This window comes from Strongylocentrotus purpuratus, unplaced genomic scaffold (assembly GCF_000002235.5).
Source record: "Strongylocentrotus purpuratus isolate Spur 01 unplaced genomic scaffold, Spur_5.0 spur5_contig_842, whole genome shotgun sequence".
NCBI classification, from domain to species: domain Eukaryota; kingdom Metazoa; phylum Echinodermata; class Echinoidea; order Camarodonta; family Strongylocentrotidae; genus Strongylocentrotus; species Strongylocentrotus purpuratus.
In genome coordinates, this window is record NW_022145549.1 from 914,365 (window position 1) to 935,156 (window position 20,792).

The 20,792-nt window shown below is 35.5% G+C and overlaps 1 protein-coding gene across 1 annotated transcript; it reads right to left on the minus strand.

Annotated features, from left to right (window-relative positions):
• Positions 1–325: 325 nt before the first annotated feature.
• Positions 326–1,696, minus strand: LOC105445656 (gastrin/cholecystokinin type B receptor-like). The gene has a single exon (XM_011681451.2). The coding sequence runs from the start codon at positions 1,667–1,669 to the stop codon at positions 326–328; it is 1,344 nt and encodes a 447-aa protein (XP_011679753.2). The 5' UTR covers positions 1,670–1,696.
• Between the last annotated feature and the right edge of the window lie 19,096 nt (positions 1,697–20,792).

Here is a 20,792-nt window from a genome sequence, read left to right on the forward strand (position 1 = left end):
TGTCTTGCTCATAGTTTCAACCAGAACCTCTCAAGACAGGGTATATACACCGGAGTGTTGGCTCAGTCAGTAGAGCGTCCGCCTCACAACCGGGAGGTCGTTGGTTCGAACCCCGGCCGCGTCATACCAAAAGACGTTTAAAGATGGGAGTTGCTGCTAGCTTGTTTGGCGTTCAACAATAAGGGATAGAGCAACGTCGATCTGGCGCTGCTCAGTGGCTGCCGGGCTCACGATCAATTGGGCAAAAAGAATTTCCGTTTCAGTTTGATAAAATTTGGAGTGGACTTTAAAAAAGATTATTATTATTATTATTATTTGTATATTATTAGTTGGATCCGAACATTGGCGCATTTTTCTGCGTTTTACCTATTAGAATATCCTTGAGGGCAGAACGGAACTTGGGATACTGCGATGTGTAGATGAAAGGGTTAATGGAGGAGTTGAAGAAGGTGGCTAGGTTCAGGATCTGACGGAGAGTGCTGAGGCTGTAGTCTTTGGCTGATCCTTGAAAAGAGATAATTACCCATGTGATCTGGCTTGGAGCCCAACAGAGAATGAAGACGACCACCACAATGAGCATGATCTTGATGATGCGATTCCTGGCAACGATGTGGTAGGACTGACCTGACTGCTGCGACCCGGGCCCATGAAGATGACGGGATTTGAGATGCAGTATAGAAGCCATTGCTATCTGGGTAATTATCATCACAACGGTCGGAATAACCAAACGTATTACAAAATTTATCACGGTAAACACTTTCAGTGCCTTTATTCTTGCTGGAACAGATGCAGACGCTTCACAATTTCTTTCATTTGAGAAGCTTTCCTGCAACATGGCCTTGATATCGATGAAGTAGTAGCTGCAGGAAAGAAGGGAAAACAACCATGTTAAGAGGATGAAAATGTAAACTCGGCGGTTGGTGAAGATTTTCCGAAAATGGAGAGGACGGTAGACCGCAACAAGCCGCTCGACGGACAATGCCATGAGGATGAAGCTTGAAGTAATGACACACACCCAAGTGTGATATTTGTAATGAATTATTCGGCAGTACAAGGCTCCAAGTATCGAAGCAGGTAATTGCGATGCCTGTGGAATTGGGATATTACAAATTGATGTCAGCAAGTCAGAGACTGTGAGAGCCATTATGAGAATGTCTGTCGAATTCGAGGTGAACTTGCGGGTTATCAGTACAATGACCACAAGGAGATTACCAAAGACACCCACCAGTGATAGGATCAGTTGCATGATGATGTTCCAATCCCAAGAGAATTCCCATTGCCATCCACCTGTTTCCATGGAAACTGTCTCTGTCGATATGTAATTGAAAGTAATAGTGGTAAGCTCGCTGAGGAAGTCTTGTACGTCTTCTGTTTGGTGTGATCTTTGGTACGACGTCACAAAGTCCTTCTGCGATGTTAGCATAGAGGTTTCCACCATGGCAGTGGAAAATGGTGATGTCTTCTGCGTTGCATCGGTCGGAGCAAAGTTGCCCAAGATCCCTTCCGATGAAGATGGCCGTACACTTGGACCATCTGCATCTGTGATGATCCATGTTGTTTGCCCTGTAGTATCTGTGGTATATCTAGCTGAATTAGCAATGATTGTCATGGAAATCAACATTGTACGAAACATTGTGCGACCGACACTATGTTTAACAAACTTCGTCATGTTTAATGCTGGCTTCAGGCTTTTTCTCAGAGGGATCGCTATTTGAATCGCTATTTCAATCTTTATTCCAATTCATAAAAATACAACAACATCAAATATAAAACACAATAGCATTATATACAACATTTAGTAAAAATGGTACAAAAAATAAATACATAAGTTTCATAATAATATTGTAAAAATGAATGGAAAAGGAGGCGTACGTAAAAAGCCAAGGGTAGGCTTGTAAGAGTGTACGACCCTACAATTTAAATAATGTATGAATATATATTGCAAAAAAATAACAAGTACCAACAATACTGTATCATCATATACCAAAACACAAAATAAAAAATCAACAAAAACAACAACAACAAACAAATCAATAATTTCCAATCAAATATTTTTTATATTGCCTTTTAAATGAGTTATTAAATTGAATATTAAAGTTACTTAAATTTAGACTATTCCAAAGGATTGGGCCTGTGTGGCGTAATGAGTATTTTGATTTATTATTTAAATACGTCCAACGGTGAAAATGATTGCAAGATCTTGTATTATAATTATGGATATTTCTATTTTTTACAAACATATTCATTAAATATGGGGAGAGTGTTTGAGAGTGAAAACGTTGCATAAACGAAGCAATTTGGATCTTATTTATATCTTGTAATTTGAGAGTATATAATAATTTAAATAATGTGGAAGTAGAAGCAGTATACTCGGACTTCGTACATACTCGTATGGCTTTCTTTTGTAACATTATTAGTTTATGTAAATGGCTCGAATATGTGTTACCCCATATTGAGTTACAATACGACAAGTGTGACAAAACATAAGCATTATAAAGAAGAAATAATATGTTACTAGGCAATTCATACTTCAATCGACTTAAAATCCCTATGAATCGTGAAATCTTCAAGCGTACTAAATCAATGTGATCCTTCCAAGACAAACTACTATTTAATACTACACCTAAAAACTTAACAGAATCATAGAATTTCAAAGGAACTGCATCTATTTTCAACAATATATCATCGACATTAAATTGCAAACCACCCTTTTTAAACAGAACACATTGGGTTTTACTAGTATTTAAAGAGAGCTTATTACATTTAAACCATGCTGATATGTGGGCAAGACTTGTATTCAAAGATTCAACTAAAGCTTCAATATCATTATGAGAGGCAAGGAGTGAGGTGTCATCCGCATACAAAATACAGTCACATTCATGGCAAGAATTCACAATATCATTAATATAAATTAAAAATAGTAATGGTCCAAGAATTGACCCTTGAGGGACACCTGTGTTTATATTACCGAAAGACGAATTATGTGAGTTATAAACTGTAAATTGTTGTCGATGTAATAAATAAGATTGAAACCATTTTAAGGAAAGACCTTTAATGCCATAATGCTGCATTTTTTGTAATAAAATATCGTGTGAAAGGGAGTCAAAGGCCTTGGATAGGTCCATGAATACGCCAATAACACTTTTACCTTCATTAAGTTCTTTAACTATTCTATCATGAATTTCAATGACTGCCATGTCTGTTGAGTAATTTTGTCGGAAGCCATACTGACTATCATATAAAAAGTTATGCTGCAATAAATAGTCATATAATCTATTAAAAACTAACTTTTCCAAAATTTTAGAAAAACAAGGTAAAATTGAAATTGGTCGATAATTTGTAAAAAGACTCGGGTCATCCTTTTTAAAAATTGGCACAACCTTAGATATCTTCATCTTAGAAGGAACACAACCAGTGCGTAATGATGAATTACAAATATAAAGTAGTGGTTCAACAATAAAAGGTAGTATATGTTTCACAACTATTGAATCAATTTCATCAAAACCACAACTTTTACCAGATTTAAGATTTGACTTTACAATATCTATTATTTCTTCTTTTGTAACTGGTTTAAAAAATAATATATGTGGCGATGGTTGGCCCATATAAACATTAAATGTATCAATTGCATTTTCATCCTCCGCAATACAATTAGCAATATTTGATCCAATGTTCACAAAATATTCATTAAAGTTTCCCGCAATGTCATCCGGATTACTAATGTAAGAACCATTGTGGCAAAAAGATTTTCCTTCTTCCACAGCACTCTTTTGCTTTCCTAAAATTTCATTAATAAGTGTCCATGTTTTTTTAGAGTTATTTTTTACAGAGTCAAACTTTTTAAAATAATAATCCCTTTTTGCTCTGCGTAAACGAGTTGTGACCATATTACGGAGCTTTTTGTATTTATCATAGTTTGCTTGAATCGATCTTTTCAAGTAATTCTTATACAATTTATTTTTCGTTTTAATAAGTTTTAACATATCAAGAGATACCCACGGTTTTCTATTTCGTTTGCGTTTTTTAATATGTTTAGTTTGTACAGGAAAATGTTCATTATAATAGCCAATAAACTTTTCATAAAATACATCATAGGCCCTTTCAGTATCATTCTCCTGGTATACTTCAGACCAATCAGCATTTGCAAGATCAACACTCAGCCTATTACAATTTTCAATAGTGACTTTTCTAAATGAGAATGACTTTGATTTACTGATATTTACCCTGTCTAAAAAGTGTGAAATATAGAAAATAGGAAAGTGGTCTGTTATGTCTGTTACAAAAATACCGGAAATAATGGAGCTACAAAAGACGTTCGTATAAATATTATCAATATTTGTTGCTGACCTTGAATTAACACGGGTTGGTCTATTTATTATAGGATAAAAACCAGATGATGCGACTGTATTGATAAAATCGAATATTTGCGAGTTTGTGTATTTCTTCATCAAATCAATATTCAAGTCGCCCATTAAATATGCACGTTTATTTTTTATTTCATTATAATTCATTAATTTATCAAAGAAAGAAGAAAACTGAATAACGTTTGATTTAGGTTGACGATAAATAATCGCTACAACAATATTTTTAGATGTTTTGCAATCTATTTCTATACATAAACAATCAACACCTTCGCATTGTTCAGAGAACTGGACAAGTTTATAATTCAAGTCCTTTCGAATAAATAGACCAACTCCACCACCACGTCCGGACGGACGGTCAACATGCACAAATGTATAACCTTCTATTACAAAAGGAACATGTGAATTGGAATTAATCCATGTCTCTGATATTCCTATGACTGAGAATTGATATTGAAGATTAGAAAGATAGGCATGTATTTCTTCAAAATTACGAAACATACTTCGGGCATTAAAATGAATTATGCTAAAGTTTTGATTAACTGAATTATCTATAATTTCATTAAATTCAGATGATAAATAATACTTTACAGGAGGATTTGAATGTGTGTCTTCTTCATTTTCATTCAAACTTTCATCTTCAAAATTAAAGCCATTTAGAGAGACATCATATTGATTTACAGGTGAGAATAATCGTTCAAAATCTTCATTATTAACTTCTTGAAAGGGGAGACAATTTACAAAATTTAAATCATCTATATTTGAGTTTAATTCGTTGGCAATACAACTGTATACATTAAAGTCAGATGTATCACAGTATTTAACGGGCATGCAAAACTAACTAAAACTAAAATAAATAAATAACAAAGAAAAAACCAAACAACAGAACAACAAAGCGAGGATAATTATTGTACATTTACCAATTCAATAGACCTGACTCGAAATGCAGCAAGGAAACAAGGAGAAATCTCTTGTCGAAACGTATCGGGCTTCAAAAAATAATATAATGTTGAAGTCGGATACATTTAAGATGCTTTTGAAGAATAAGCTACCGTTGTACCTCTTCGATGGATCTGCATTGAAATAAGCAAACAAAAACAAATGATAAGGACGCAAACAAAAACAAAAAATCGATAGTACAAACCACAAAGTCATTACTGGCCTACATTGAAAGCATCGCGGATTACTCAAAACGTTAATCAGAAAGAGGAATCATATATCATATATCTTTCAAAATAAAATGAGCTTATATCTTAACACAATATTAATGTATACATTTTTGCAACTGTTAAATGCCTTTTAAAAATATCTACTCTATATATTATCTTATCAATCAGTTTTGGGAACTCTACCTTCCGACGTCGGTTAATAAGCAACCAAGTTAGATAAAAGTATAACAGTGTAATAACAACAGCACTAACCATTTACAAATTATGGGGTCATCCCCAAACACCAACTAATACTTGTTGAAGGCGCCCCGCACCCAAGTGCCCCCTTTTCACGTTGATGAATTGCCTCCTTTTCCTACAGGTAATTGTTCCTCTTACTTTCTAATAAGTGCCCCTTTCCATTTCTCATAAGTACCCCTCTGCACCTCCGATTAGTGCCCCTATTTAAATCTGATGGATGCCCCTTTTACTTTGACAAGTGCCACGTTTACTTTAAAATATAAATGCACCTTTCCTCTTTTCAGAATTGCCCGTTTTCACATCTAATGAGTGCCCCTTTTTCATGTAGAAGCGCGGATAAATGCTCATGTTACTTCGACAAATGCCCCTTTCCTTTATAATAAGTTCCCCTATTCCTTTGAAGTAAATGCCTTTTTTATATCTGCTGAGTGCATCTATTTAGGTATAAAAAGTACCCGCTTTTCACCTCTGATAAGTGGCGTATCCCCTACTGTTATACGCCCCTTTTTCATCAATAATAAGACAAAATCCCTTCACTCTTCTTACTAATGACCCCCTTCAAATATGATAAGTTCCCCTTGTTACTTTTGATATAAAGTGTCCATTTTCATTTCTAATAATTGTCCTCTTACAAATATTGCCCTCTGTCGCGTACGAAGTTGGCCATTTGCCGTCATATATAGCCATATCTAGATTTGTCAAATGGGAGCAGCTTTGTTTAGTAACAGGTACCCTATGGCTACCGCCGCGATGAAAGGCAATGAAACCGGGATAGAGGCACAATGCCCTAAATTTCATTAGAAATGTGCCCTTTTTTGTTTGCCTCAATGACAGCTCTACTCAACTTCTCAACAGGTATCTTCCAACCTATCACCCTTTATTCTTTGTTTTTTTACTTAAACAGAGAGCGATTCGTATGATTAGTTCAGATTATTTTTCCTACACGTAACCTTTATTTCATCGTTTAAAGACATTGAATATACAAGACACTCATTTCTTTTTCAGACAAACATTTTTATGTATAAATATTCTCACAATCAACTCCCATCCTGTTTTACAACGTTTACAGTATAAGCTCAACTATAGGCTTAAGAAAGAAAACCAACAGTCCTTTTCAGGACTACACACACTCAAGAAAGAAATATTACCGAGAGTCCTTTCCAGGGGGGTGTTTCACAAAGATCCTAAGTTGGACTTAACAATTATGGAAAGCCATTAGCATCCTTCAAAATATTTTGTAAAAGTCATTTTAAAAGGCATAAAATGTTAATTCAAATCATTCATATTTTCTATTGCCATGGGAGATTTCATGTTCTTGATGTGGAATTCTTGAAAAGTTTAAAATACTTTAATTTTTGCTGTTGAATATATTTCATTATAAGGTTACATATGGCTCTCCATAATATTTAAGTCCAACTTAGAGTTAAGTTCGACTTAGAATCTTTGTGAAACGCCCCAGGAGGGTGTTTCACAAAGATCCTAAGTAGAACTTAACACTAAGTTGGACTTAAAAATTATGGACAGCCATTGGAGTCTTTAAATGAAATATATTCAAAAGCAGAAATTCAAGTATTTTAGACTTTTTATTAATTCCACATCCAGAACATGAAATCTCCTTGATGATAGAAAATATGAATGATTTCAATAAACAATGAATGCCTTTCAAAATAACTTTTACAAAATATTTTCAAAGATGCTAATGGCTTTCCATATTTTTTAAGTCCAACTTAGAGATAAGTTCAACTTATGATGTTTGTGAAACACCCCCCAGGTCTCGCAATCCTCCCCCTCTCTCACATGGTGCAGGGAGATGCATAGTGCAACCGCAAGCCTACTGTATACACCTCTTTATCACTAATAAGAGCATTCTTTTATAGGGCATCTTTAACATCATCAAACTTGATGACAACAACACTTTCACAGCTGTAACGTTGCTTTCATAACTAAGTGTCCTGATTAATCTGTGTGCCTTAGGGTCTTTATAATTATACATTCATTGTTTTGTGACCAGAACTGATGTCTATTTTTTTTCAAACATACGCAGCCGAAATTCTGCCCAGATAGATAGCTTGCGGCATTATATTTACACGTACGGTCTCGCGAGTCTTCGGTCAAAGAGACAAATGGGAAGATAGGATAGTTATATACATGATACAGTACAATCTTCTGTTTAAATTTAGCTCAACAGTAACATTTTTGCTATATTAAAATTAAAACTAAAATGTGCCCTTGTGTACATGGCACTTGAAGAGTGTCAGAGTGATGTAAAAAGAATCTTCTGTAAATGAATTTGATATTTCGTTAAAGGGTGCCGTGACATGGTTGGAAAAGCTGCATGGTTTATACCAAAAAATTCATGTCTGCCTAAATTGTCAGTATACTGACATATTTTGTATATATACACTTTTCATTTCTGCAATGTAATTTTTTTTTTAAATCTCGATTTCATTATATTTCATCATTAGTACAACTTCAATCCAAAAGGGATATTTATGACACATATCAGGCCTAGAGGTGGCCGAGTCCCATATACCCCGGGCGGCACTTGAATATGAGGCGCCGTGAAATATTGAGAATCGCAGTTCCATATTATGTATAAAATGTAAAGCGCTTTTCATTATATTTATATATACATATATATGAAGGATTAGTGGATTGTTCATTTATGAATAATGAAGAGGGGAATAGTTATTTATAAATATAAATGGAGAAGTTTATTGCAATTATTCATAAACAATGAAATGTAAATTTAATTATTTATAAATGATTACATTTCGTATCGTAACTATTTATAAATAAATGAAAACGTGAATGTAATTATTTATAAATAATAGCAATTAAAATACAAATAATGACAACATTTTTTAAAAATTATATATAATTAACGGAACTTGTGATTTGTAATTATTTATAGATGATAGCAATTATATACCGTGCGACCCAGAAAAAACAAAACCGAGAATTGTCGATGTTTTATCATAATTTAATCACAATTATAATTAATAAATGACACATATTCGTATAGCTTAGACCCTCCTTTTTCATTTGATGCAACTCATATGATGTATATTTCACGCATGAGTGATTAAAAGCAATTTGAAGGAAGGAAACCAAAAAGTCATTTGGCGGGCGGTATCTGAATTTCGGGAAAAATTCACATTTCTAGAAAGTTCATTTTCTGCTCTTTCATAATTATGACACCTCAATCAGAAAAAATGAGTCAGGAATAACAAAGTTCTGTTTGTTTAAAGTGATGCTTGCATTTCCATAATTTGATTAAACGAATTAGTTTTCACTGGCTGCCGTACGTAGCAACAAACGGAGTTGACAAAAGACTTAACTCCGTTTCGTTGACGATCAGACATAGACGAAAGTGTTCATGCATGGCTGATTGTCAATGAAACGGAGTTAAGTCTTATGTCAAGTCTGTTTTTTGCTACGGTAGGCAGCAACTGAAAACGAACGTTTTAAATCAAATTATGGAAATGCAAGCATCAAATTAAACATACATAACTTTTTTTATTCCTTGCTCACTTTGCCTGATTGAGGTGTCAAATGAAAGGGCAGAAACTGAACTTTCTTGAAATGTGAATTTTTCTTCGAAACTCAGACACCGCCCGCCAAATGACTTTTTGGTTTCTTTCCTTCAAATTGCTTTTAATCACTCATGCGTGAAATATGAGTAGCACCAAATGAAAGAGAAGGATCTAAGCTTTACAAATATGTGTCATTTATTAATTATAATTGTGATTAAGAGTTATGATAAAACATCGATAATTCTCGGTTTTGTTTTTTCTGCATCGCACTGTAGAAATAATGACACGTAATTTGTCTTTATTTATAAATATTGGAAATGTGAATTGTAATTATTCATAAATAATGAAAATTGGTTAAGAATTATTTACCCCCCAAAAATGTATTTTTACTTACATTATATTTTAATAATGGTTATTGTTTGCGAAATAATGATTATATAACATATAATTTGTCTATATAATAGTTTTACATGCACCATGTAAGAAATAATAAAGAAAAAAGGGGAAGGAAAGGACAAAATAATGATCCTAAATCAATGAATGAATCATGATTTGAAAAAGAAGTCAATAGAAACTACCTGGGCGAGCGAAGCGAGCAAAGCAAACAATTGAAAACAACATTTATTTTGGCAAAACTGTTACTTTGACAACCCGATAAATTCAATCTAGCAACCTTTTTTCATAATTCTTGCAACTTTAAAAATCCTTTGCTGTTATAAAAAAGCAGAGTTTTTAATTTTGAACATTATTATCTTAGTTAAGTAACATTTTTTTTTTACCATTGAATTTCAAGTGAAGTGCTTAGACCACTCGACTACGACATTTCTACTGATCACAACCCTGATGCCAGGAAACATTATATAAATAGCACGATCCCCCCTTTTTTTTGCAATCGTGCAAATACAGTTTAATGACCACAAGCCTTCTTGATTTCCAACACCTGAGCTTCACATACAGGCTTCCAAAATAAAGAGTTGTCGGTGTGGTTCCCGAAGTAGAGTCTATGTGCCATACTTTTATTTGGCATTTAATCTGCTCATTTCGTTTCTTATATGTGCACCTAAATATATATATATCCGTGATAAGACATTGAAAAACATAACAATAACCATATTCAGATGGAAAAACATAAAATAACCATTTTCAGTGTAACCCAATGATTAAAGAAAACTTACCTCCAACTCCGAGTGAAATGGAAAAACATCTTCGAATGATAGTACAGTCATCCTTACAGCTCTTTATATATTGCGTATGGTAGGTACCGTACACACTGCCATGACGTACACACACGAATAAAGTATGCATCCGAAATGTATACTATTCCTTCACATACACAAATACGTAACGCTTCGTGTCAGTGTGAATGGGGAGGGGGGGGGGGAGTTTTTTTTCATGTTGGCATAACAACCTCCAATTTTCATTATTCGTACGTAGTTCATAATTACGAGATGTAAATTGCTATGTATGTGTAATTTCTTTATTTAATGGAACATACATGTTTATGATGCATGATTATGTTCACGAAATTGTTACTTATGTTTTTTGTTCTGTTTATTTGGAGGAAGAAAACATGAACCCCCCCCCCCCCCCCAACAAAAAAAAAAAGAAAAAAAGAAAAGTGTTCGTGTGTGTGTGTGTTATGTGTGTTTGCTCTTCTGAGGAGTGATATTTGTCTCACAGATGACATTGTTTCTAAGCTTACATGTTTTGTGTTTGTTGCTTGGTTGCTTTGTTTGTTTTGAAAGGTCGCGGCATTGATTTGATTTTTGATTTTATTTTATTTTCTTCTGCATTCATGTAAGTATACAATTTTTCAATAACAATAATTATGTAAAGTACAATAAGTGTTTTTCTGGCAATGAATCATAAGTAAGCAAATACATATATATAAATCGTTATTTTCAAAAAACCAAATGATAAACTGTCATAAACACTAAATTTTCCCAAACATTATACAAAATTATTTGCGGAAGAAGGACTGTCATTGTAAGCAGCATGTGGGCTCCACTATGGGCAAAGGTTAGGGTTAGGGAATTGTTACTCCAAATGAATTCCTAGTCCCAATTGAACGTAATACAAAGAGTTATGCCCGGGATCGGAACCAGACAGGGGAAGTGATACATTGCCCAAAATACATAAATAGGGCAATGTACTTTCATATATAACATGTATCATTTTCATCATTATTATTAGTAGTAGTATTATTATAATTATAATTATCATTATTACTATGCTCTGTTACTATTATTGTTATTTATTATCATCATCATCATTACTATTATCATTGTCAGCATTTTTTTTACAGGTGTTTTTCTTGGATTTCTTTTGTTTTTCTTTTGCTCCGTTTGTTCTTTTGATCTTTTTTTCCCCCTTTTGCCTTTGTTTCTGTTTTTGTTTTGTTGATTTTGTTTGTTTGTGTTTTCATTGGTATTCAACAGGGTATTTCCAAAAATCTAGAAAAAATATACGCAGTTCATGCGATAAAATATTAATTGTACTATTAATAAAAAAATAAATAAATAAAAATAAAAAATTTACTATTGTCAGTTATGAAAGATTTTCTTTTATAAAGAACAAAAAAGAAATAGATCAATTAAAAATTACGTTCTACAAAATAATGCACAAATGAATATTATTAATACTTTTTGTTATCCAAACATTCACGGAGGTCCATCTCAAAAGAGAGTCCAGCGTACAGTCCTTTCAATTTGAAGAGTGATTGAATATTAGAGGTTTTCTTAAAGTATATCAAATAGTTCATCGTCCTTTGAATTAACTTGACGTCAAAATCATATGCGTTATTGCGTTAATCCCCTTTTGATTCAACTTCTTTTCAAGTGAATTATAATTCTGAATTATACTTGGCATGACAAGAGGTCTCATCAATTGCATTCTATCTCTCTCTCCCCTCCTCCCTCTCTCTCTCATTCTTCCTCCTTCCCTCTCTATCTCTCTCACTATAGCCCCCCTTTCTCTTTCACTCACACACTTTCTCATTCTGCCTCCTACCCTCCCCTTCTCTCTCTCTCTCTCTCACTCTCTCCATCTCTCTCACTATAGCCCCTATCTCTCTCTCTTTCTCTCTCTCTCTCACTCTCTCATTCTTCCTCCTCACCTCTCTATCTCTCTCATTATAGCCCCCCCCCTCTCTCTCTCTCTCTCTCTCTATCTTTCTCTCTCTCTCTTTCATTCTTCCTCCTTCCCTATCTATCTCTCTCACTATAGCCCCCCCTCTCTCTCTCTCTCTCTCTTTCTCTCATTCTTCCTCCTCACCTCTCTATCTCTCTCATTATAGCCCCCCCTCTCTCTCTCATTTCTCTCTCTCTCTCTCTCTCTCATTCGTCCTCCTTCCCTTTCTATCTCTCTCACTATAGCCCCCCCCCCTCTCTCTTTCTCTCTCTCGCTCTCTCTCTCTCTCATTCTTCCTCCTTCCCTCCCCTTCTCTCTCTCCCTCTATCTCCCTCTCTCCCTCTCTCTCTCTCTCTCTCTCTCTCTCACCCTCTCCATGTCCATCATTTTTCCCCCCTTTTTTTAGAGAGATTCCATTATGTCACGTACTCGTATGATTATTTAACGTTATCACCAAGCACACTACAAGCAAGTACTAATTAGAATAACAACAACTAAGGATGATTACAAATCAAGGATGAAGAACAAAACTGTCACGTTCTCAAGAAAAGCTGAATTAAAAAGTCAATTTAGTCATGAAGGTGAGCCAAATGATCCAACTTTTTCTATTATTAATTTCAATTCAAGAAGCCTACAAAGAAATTTCGATTGTACCCTCGCCTAATTAATTTGATGTGTTCGGGTAATCCAAACGGGGTTAACTGAACACGGCACTTTGCCATACCTGCCTGGTTATTCCTCTTTGTGTAAGAACAGACTACACAAACGTTGAGATAATATTGTTATTCACTCAACGAAATGATGATATCTGAAATAATAAAGTATTTAATTCTCCCTTTGTCGAGATTAACAATGATAACAGTCAGAATGTTATTGTTTGTTTAATTTATAACCCCCCTTGTACCGCGAGTCCAAAAAAAAAAAAAAAATTAAACTCAGAAATTTGTAATTTATTTCAAAAGTCAGCAATATGAACGAAAGGTTGTCATACATGTTTTAAAAGAGTGTTATATCCCGAATCGTTTGGTACCATTTTTGTGTGGTATGTGTTCATGCTTGGATGAACATGAGGCATTGTTTGCGAGAGAGCAAATATCGCCTTGCGCAAAAGTATTTAAGAGAATTAAATGTATCAAATGAGATGTCTACGGGCTTACGATTTTTTTCTAATTTTCACAAAAGGAGTAGATAATTTCGGGAACTTTCATTTTGTAATTTACATTATCTAAGATGTAGGTATTTATTTATTATTTACTTAGACAGTAATATTACACAATGTTTAAACTTTCCTATAGGTGCCAGAAACATTGGAACAGCTCATTTTGAAAATAAAAACATCTCTATCTTTAGAAAATCCAGTAAGTAAACTTGTGTTGAAATGTACTCTGTAAATTATAAAATATGGTGGGATTATTCACAAAAGTAAATGATTGCAGCATTAAAATACAATGGAAAAAAATTATCTGGATACATTGAAACTAGTCTCAAAACAGGTTTTATTGTAAGCACGTGGCTGTATCGAGTATCGTCTTCGATACTAATGAGGAAAAGAAATAACAGAGAAATGCCTAATACGAGACATGTGAGCCTGAGGCAAGCAATAGTTAGGTCTTCCAAACACGCCAAAAAATGCCAAACCGGAGCCTGACCGCGATGTTACCAAGGGCAACTACGCTTTACCGGCAGAAATGCCAAGCCCTAAACATCCCAAAACGAAGTGTGATCTTTTGGCGTGTTTTGGCGTGTTTGGCAAGTATGAACGCTCGCAGTTGTAACATCGCGATGTTAGGTCACGTGACATTAGGAGCGGAGCTAGCTGGCGTCCTTGAAGAAAATGATAGAACGATGTAAAATAAAGTATAACATAAGAGAAGGTGATAGAAGGAAGAAACAAAGAATAACATCAGGAAACACAGAAAGAGGAAGTGATAGAATGATAAAAAAAAAAAAAAAGAATAACATAAGAGAAGGTGATAGAAGGAAGAAACAAAGAATGACATAAGGAAACACAGAAAGAGGAAGTGATAGAAGGAAGACACAAAGAATAACAGAAGGAAACACAGAAAGAGAAAGTGATAGAAGGAAGAAACAAAGAATAACATAAGGAAAGACAGAAAGATAAAGTGATAGAATGATTAAAAAAAAAAATCCGCACAAGTGTAAACGGGTGCGCAAAACATCGCGACTTTTCAAAATGAGGTATTTGACAGTATAAATGCGCCTGTGTGCCCTACCACGTGAATTATTTGAGTACACTGCGTTTGAGTCGATTTGAGTTCCCCAAGGTTTTGCCCTAGACAAAAAAAACAACAAATTATTACCCTTTCAGACACATTATAAGTTTTCTCTAATTCAGATATTACGTAATATTTGCATGAGAGAAAACTTATAATGTGTCTGAAAGGGTAATAATTTTTTTTTTTTTCTTAAAAAACAACTTTTTTTTTGGGGGGGGGGGGGTTGGAGGGGGGCATTCGGGTTCACAGATCCAAAATCTGGGAATAATGCCGTTGCTCTGGTAACTGGCAGCAAAAATTGCTAAACACAATAATATAAGGGGGAAATTAGATTAGAGAATTATAAAATTCTTCAAGCGTTAGAATAATCACACACAAGAGGCAAGAACTTTTTAAACTTGTAAAAGATGTGTTGGCAACGACCCTAAATGACGATCGATTGTGAACAGTTCAGAGAAGGTAACATTTCAAAACTTGAAATAAGTACATTTTTTAACGAGATATATGTATGGTTGAAATGCGATTGCAAGATGCCATGGAGAACTTAAAGGCACACTGTCCTACTTGTAGCTACTTACTCCCTCTATATAGAAAACTCCCACAATCGGTGCCTGTTGGTCCCCCATGATCCTCTTTTTCTTATGTTAAATGAGAGCTGAGTTAATGAGATAGCCACCTGTCACAGTGACCTCACTGGCTCGCTGGGTGGTCCAATCCCTTCTAGCTGAAGTAGTAAAGCCTGCCTTTAAGACTAATTTCAAGGTTTGATATGGAAACTGCTCTGGGAACTAAAACTTGACCTATGACCCTTGTCCTTTAATCCCCTAAATGTCATCATAGTCCTTGTGGTCATTCACTTATGTAAATTTAAGTGAACGACCTCATCATATTGTTCTATTGATATGCAAATCTTATAATTCAAATGGCATCAATACTTGACCTATAACTTTTGACAGTTACCCCAAAATTGTCTCACCATCCTCTCTCTCATTGACCACTGCATATGCCAAGTTAGGATATACATGTATCAAAAGTTGGTAACAAAATCTGCCAACAGACTGGACGCAGAGACAGACAACCTGAAAGTTAAACAATGGTTTCTCTAGGTCAAAGTTCAATGGCTACGGCTCATTACATTTGTAAACATTTTGTCTGTGAAAATATGGTTTCCGATCGAAAACTTTGGAAATCTTCCATATATTTTTGTTCTTGTTTTTGTATGTTGCTTAAACACAGGCAGCTGTTCTTTCTCTGATGTGTTGTAGTTACCCTTTGTGTATTTTACAGTACTGATATTTCTTTTCTTGGCAGATTTCTACATATAAACGCAATGAGGTAGGCAGAGAAAGACCAGGGGTGTTTTACAAAGATTTTAAGTCAATCCTAACTCTAAGTTAGACTCAAACATTATGTAGAGCCATTTGTAACCTTAAAATAAATATATTCAAAAGCGAAAGTTGAAGTACTTAAGACTTTTCATAAATTCCAGTTTTGAAGCAACATTTTATGCCTTTTAAAAGAATTTTTACAAAGTATTTTCAAAGATGCTAACGGCTTTCCATAACTGTAAAGTCCAACTTAGAGATAAGTTCAAATTAGGATCTTTGTGAAACACCCCCCAGGAAACTCTTTCTTCTACTGAAATATGTATATTTGCAAAATTTCATTTAATTTCTTTATTGCTTTCCACATTTAAAGATAAAAAACAAGATTTTTTTTTACATGTAATCCATAGAAAAATACATGATATTCAAATTACAGACAAACAAACTATATATATATACAAAATATTCAACAATCAAACAATGAAATAACATACGAAAAGGGGGAGGTAAGAATTACCTGTACACTTGGATTTTTGAATGTGGGGGATCACTATAGCAGCCAAATAAAGGCTTAGCTAATAGCTATCCCCGTGTAAAGTAATACTAGAAAAATCATGTAAGAGAAAGATACAGTTTACATGCATGGGTTTTTAAATACTATTGCACAGCAGATAAGATTTGTATTTCTTTTTTAAATTTAACGTTGGACACAGCTTCAAATCATTTGGGACAGTATTCCAGCATTTCGTTCCAAAACATGTTATAGTGATTCTTGCAAAATTATATTTGAATAGTGGCAAGCGTATATTCCCCTGGTTCTCGTATTATACTCTAACGAAATGTACCCTTTTCAGAATTTAGCTTTTTTGACAGTTCATCATTGAAGGAAAAGATGTTATCTAAAGATCATAATGGAGAGACCAATGGTGAGAGCAACCAACGGCATAAATGGCCTGTCATAGTTAAGTCCAACTTAAAGTCGATCTTAGTCTTGTGAAACGCTCCCAAGGAATAACATTAAGTCGGCCCTGGCTAAAACTAGTTCCCTCAGTAGATCTCTTCAAAAAACATCTCAAGTTCTATTGATTGTCGTTGGTCAATCCCCAAGTGTTAAAATTATAGTTTTTGTGATTGGAACAATTAATATTATGTTGCTGTACTTATGTTGTATTGGTATCCTTGATCAATGTGTGTAAAAGCTGCAGAGACGATATTGACTCATATAGGTGCGATACAATTTTACCTGGTTATAATCAATAAGTGATAAGTTATAAATATATATATATATATATATATATATATATATATATATATATATATATATACATATATATATATATATAATCATTTATGACACACTGAATATTTGTTTCCCTTAACTTTACCAAGCCAAACCCGTTCAATTTTGGAAATAGACTTTCCATCAAATTCTTTACAAATTATTAATATTTCAAGGATTTTGTAAACTCATTTTTGCTTTTAATTGGAGGGTGATGAACAGGATTCTAATTAGGAAGCTGAAAAACAGTTCTTAGGTTTGATGAATTTCAAACTTGTCTAAAATTCAGAGCATTATTCATTATTGATTTACCAATAGAAGCCATTGCTAACTGGTTATAATCAATTAGTGATCATAATTTATAAAAAGTAATGACTTTCCACTAGGACTTTTATTTCCAGAAGTACAATCTATACAATAGGTTATAGCAAAATCTGGTCAGAATCAGGCAAATCAACAATCAAACCAGAGTCGCTTAAAGCAGAATCTAGTTTCATACAAGAAACCAAATAGAATATGCCCCTTTTGTTATAAAGGTTGCAGAGAAAAACTGGGATGGGATGGGATGGCGACCAAGCACCCTGGACAAGACGTTGGTGGTTCAGTTACAAACAACGATCAGATGACCAGAAGCGAAAGACAACCAGAGGCTGGGCAAATTCGAGTGGGCACTTCAGGAGATGTCAGAAACGGCAAGGTCTTTTCATCGTGGCTAAAGTCGACGGGCAGCCAGTAACATTCCTGATTGACACTGGGTCTACACAGTCGTTCATCGCGGACAGTGTCTTCAATAAGATTGGTGAAGGGAGGCAACCGGTCTTGCAGAGGGTAGTAAATACCATACACCAGGCTGATGGCTCACATTTGGACTCCCTGGGGAAGGCTGCCATGGAGTTGCAGATTGGAGGTTTGTTTTTCATTGTCGAAATGACCGTATAGCTGCCTTAAAGAATGAAGGGATCATTGGCCTAGATCTGTTGATTCAGATGCAAGCTGAGCTAGACTGCCGTAGGATGGAGCTATGAACGCCTTGGCAGTCTATTCCGTGTGAAGGATTTGAAAGGCAGGTTATATCCATTTCGGAGAATGTTCCTGAGACTGCAAGCAACTTTGGCGAGCTACAGAAAGGAGAGAAGGATGTCGGTCCCGTGTTACAGACGGACGCTTCAACAACCAAGCCTAGTGAAGAAGAGAGGGCAGCAGGAGACTCACCGGATGAGGATTCGACAAATGATGATGCACTTGGAGGGACGGCAGAGGCTATCCCAACAGAAGACAAAGTAACTGGAGACCCACGGGACAACAGCCTAGCAGTCGAGGACGCAGATACAGGGTTGTCAAATGATGACCTGACAGACAAAGAGCCTGTTGATTGCTTCCCACAGATGTCGATCCTCTAGCAGGTGATGCATTAACTAGAGATCCACCAGGTACTGGCTTAGCAGTTGACGAGGCGGCCAACGATATGTCAGGTGGCGGTCCTGTCAACCATGAGGCAGCCCAAGACCTTCACGAGGACCACCGAACGATACATCACAAAGGAAGGGGAGATGATCGAGTCTATCAAGGAAGAACTCACGAGGGTTAAGTGATTCGAACTTTTGAAACATAAACATTCAACAAAGAGCCACTTCAAGTGTCAGAAAAGACTTGGCTATATGGACTCCAGTTTTGACCTGTTTTGACAAAATGCCATGATTTTGTTGTTGTTGCACAGTGTATACAAGTTTAGTATTAGTTGTAGCCTAAACCAGCTGTCACACAAATTTAGATATATTGATCTGTAAGTGTTTGTTCATGTATAGTTGGAGAGGAGCTTCACAAGTACTCCACATTCATAACAGAGCTGTATAACATGGTGATAGATTTGAACATGGAAACGGAAGGAGGAAAAGAAATCTGCACTTTCTGTAATGATGAGAGCCATCAAATCGAGAAATGTAAGGTGTTATCATCAAAGGCTTATGATGACAGGATAACCTTCTGTAAGAAAACTGGGCTATGTTTCAGCTGTCTAAAGAAGGCCAGGCATAATGCCAAAGATTGCAGAAGGAAACTAAAATGCAGAAAATGCAACAGACTACATCCGACAGCGTTACACAGAGACTGGAAGGGTAATTCTAAAAGTAACAGTCAAGATAGCAACAATGCTGACAGGCAGCATGTCAGACTGCAGCCCAACGAGGCAGAAGCATCGTTGACCCCTGCAGTAGAGACACAGATAAATAATCATGAAAATGATGATGGAAATGTAGATGACCGCCAACAAGCAACGGCAAGGAATATCAAGTGCAGTTATAATGATTCCAGAGCTAAGTCAGCTGACAACCTACATGGAATAGTCCAAGTGCTGATTCGTTCTCATGACACACAGGTCCAACTGAAGACAAATGCATTGATTGATTCAGGAAGCAATGCAGTATTTTGCACGGATGAATTGGCAAGAGACCTGAAGGTTAAAGGGAAAAAGATGAACATTCACATGTCAACCATGACCGATGAAAAGGTGGTGTCAAGGCATATCAAGCAATCTGGAAATTACTGATTTACATGGACATATTACAGCATAAACCTTCCTGAAGTATATGCTCGATAGCAAATACCAATGTCAGAAAATGACATACCAAGAGAAGGAGACCTCGTGAAATGGCCACACCTTTAAGACATCCAGCTGCCGACCTCAGATGAAGTTGTGCATGTTGGTCTGTTTAGGAAGTAGTATTCCAAAGGCCATGGAACCAGTCGAGGTCATGAACAGCGAAGTGCCTAAAGGCCCTTTCGGCTGGATAGTGTACGGAGCAACTAAGGATCAGGCCAGGCACCATACAGTTCATTCTCACAGAGTGAAGGCCAAGACAAACATAGATCAACAACTCGAAAGTCTGTTTAATCAGGACTTTAATGAGAGAATTATCAACGACAAACAAGAGAAGTCGCAAGAGGACTTGTCCTTCATCAAGAAAGTTAAGAAGTCAATTAAGCAGCAAGATGATGGACATTATAATGTATAATTGTATTTGTTTATTCGGGCGTACCCATTACAAGCTCTGCTTATCGGGTTTCGCGCCTTCTTCCTTGTAATACAAGTTCTTTAAATATATTTATGTTCCTACGTATAAATTGTATTATTTGAACAGATGTCAAATATGTTGTCAAATTGAATGAAATAAATAAATGTTCATTTGAATTGAGTTGAATTGAATTTCGGAATTGGTCTGCCTATGAAAAGAGAGGAACTTAAACTTCCTAACAATCGGAGGGTGGCTCACTCAAAGAAAAGGTTTGAGAGGCAGCCAGATTTCAGACAGGACTACACCGAATTTGTGAACAAGATGCAGAACCAAGGTTATATGGAGAAGGTGCCCGAACATGAAACCAAGAGGGATGATGGCTGTGTTTGGTATCTACCACACCATGGAGTCGTACACCCACAAAAGAAGAAACTTAGAGTCGTCTTTGACTGCTCGGCTGAATTTGGAGTTTTCTGTCTCAATCGAGAGCTGTTACAGGGGCCGG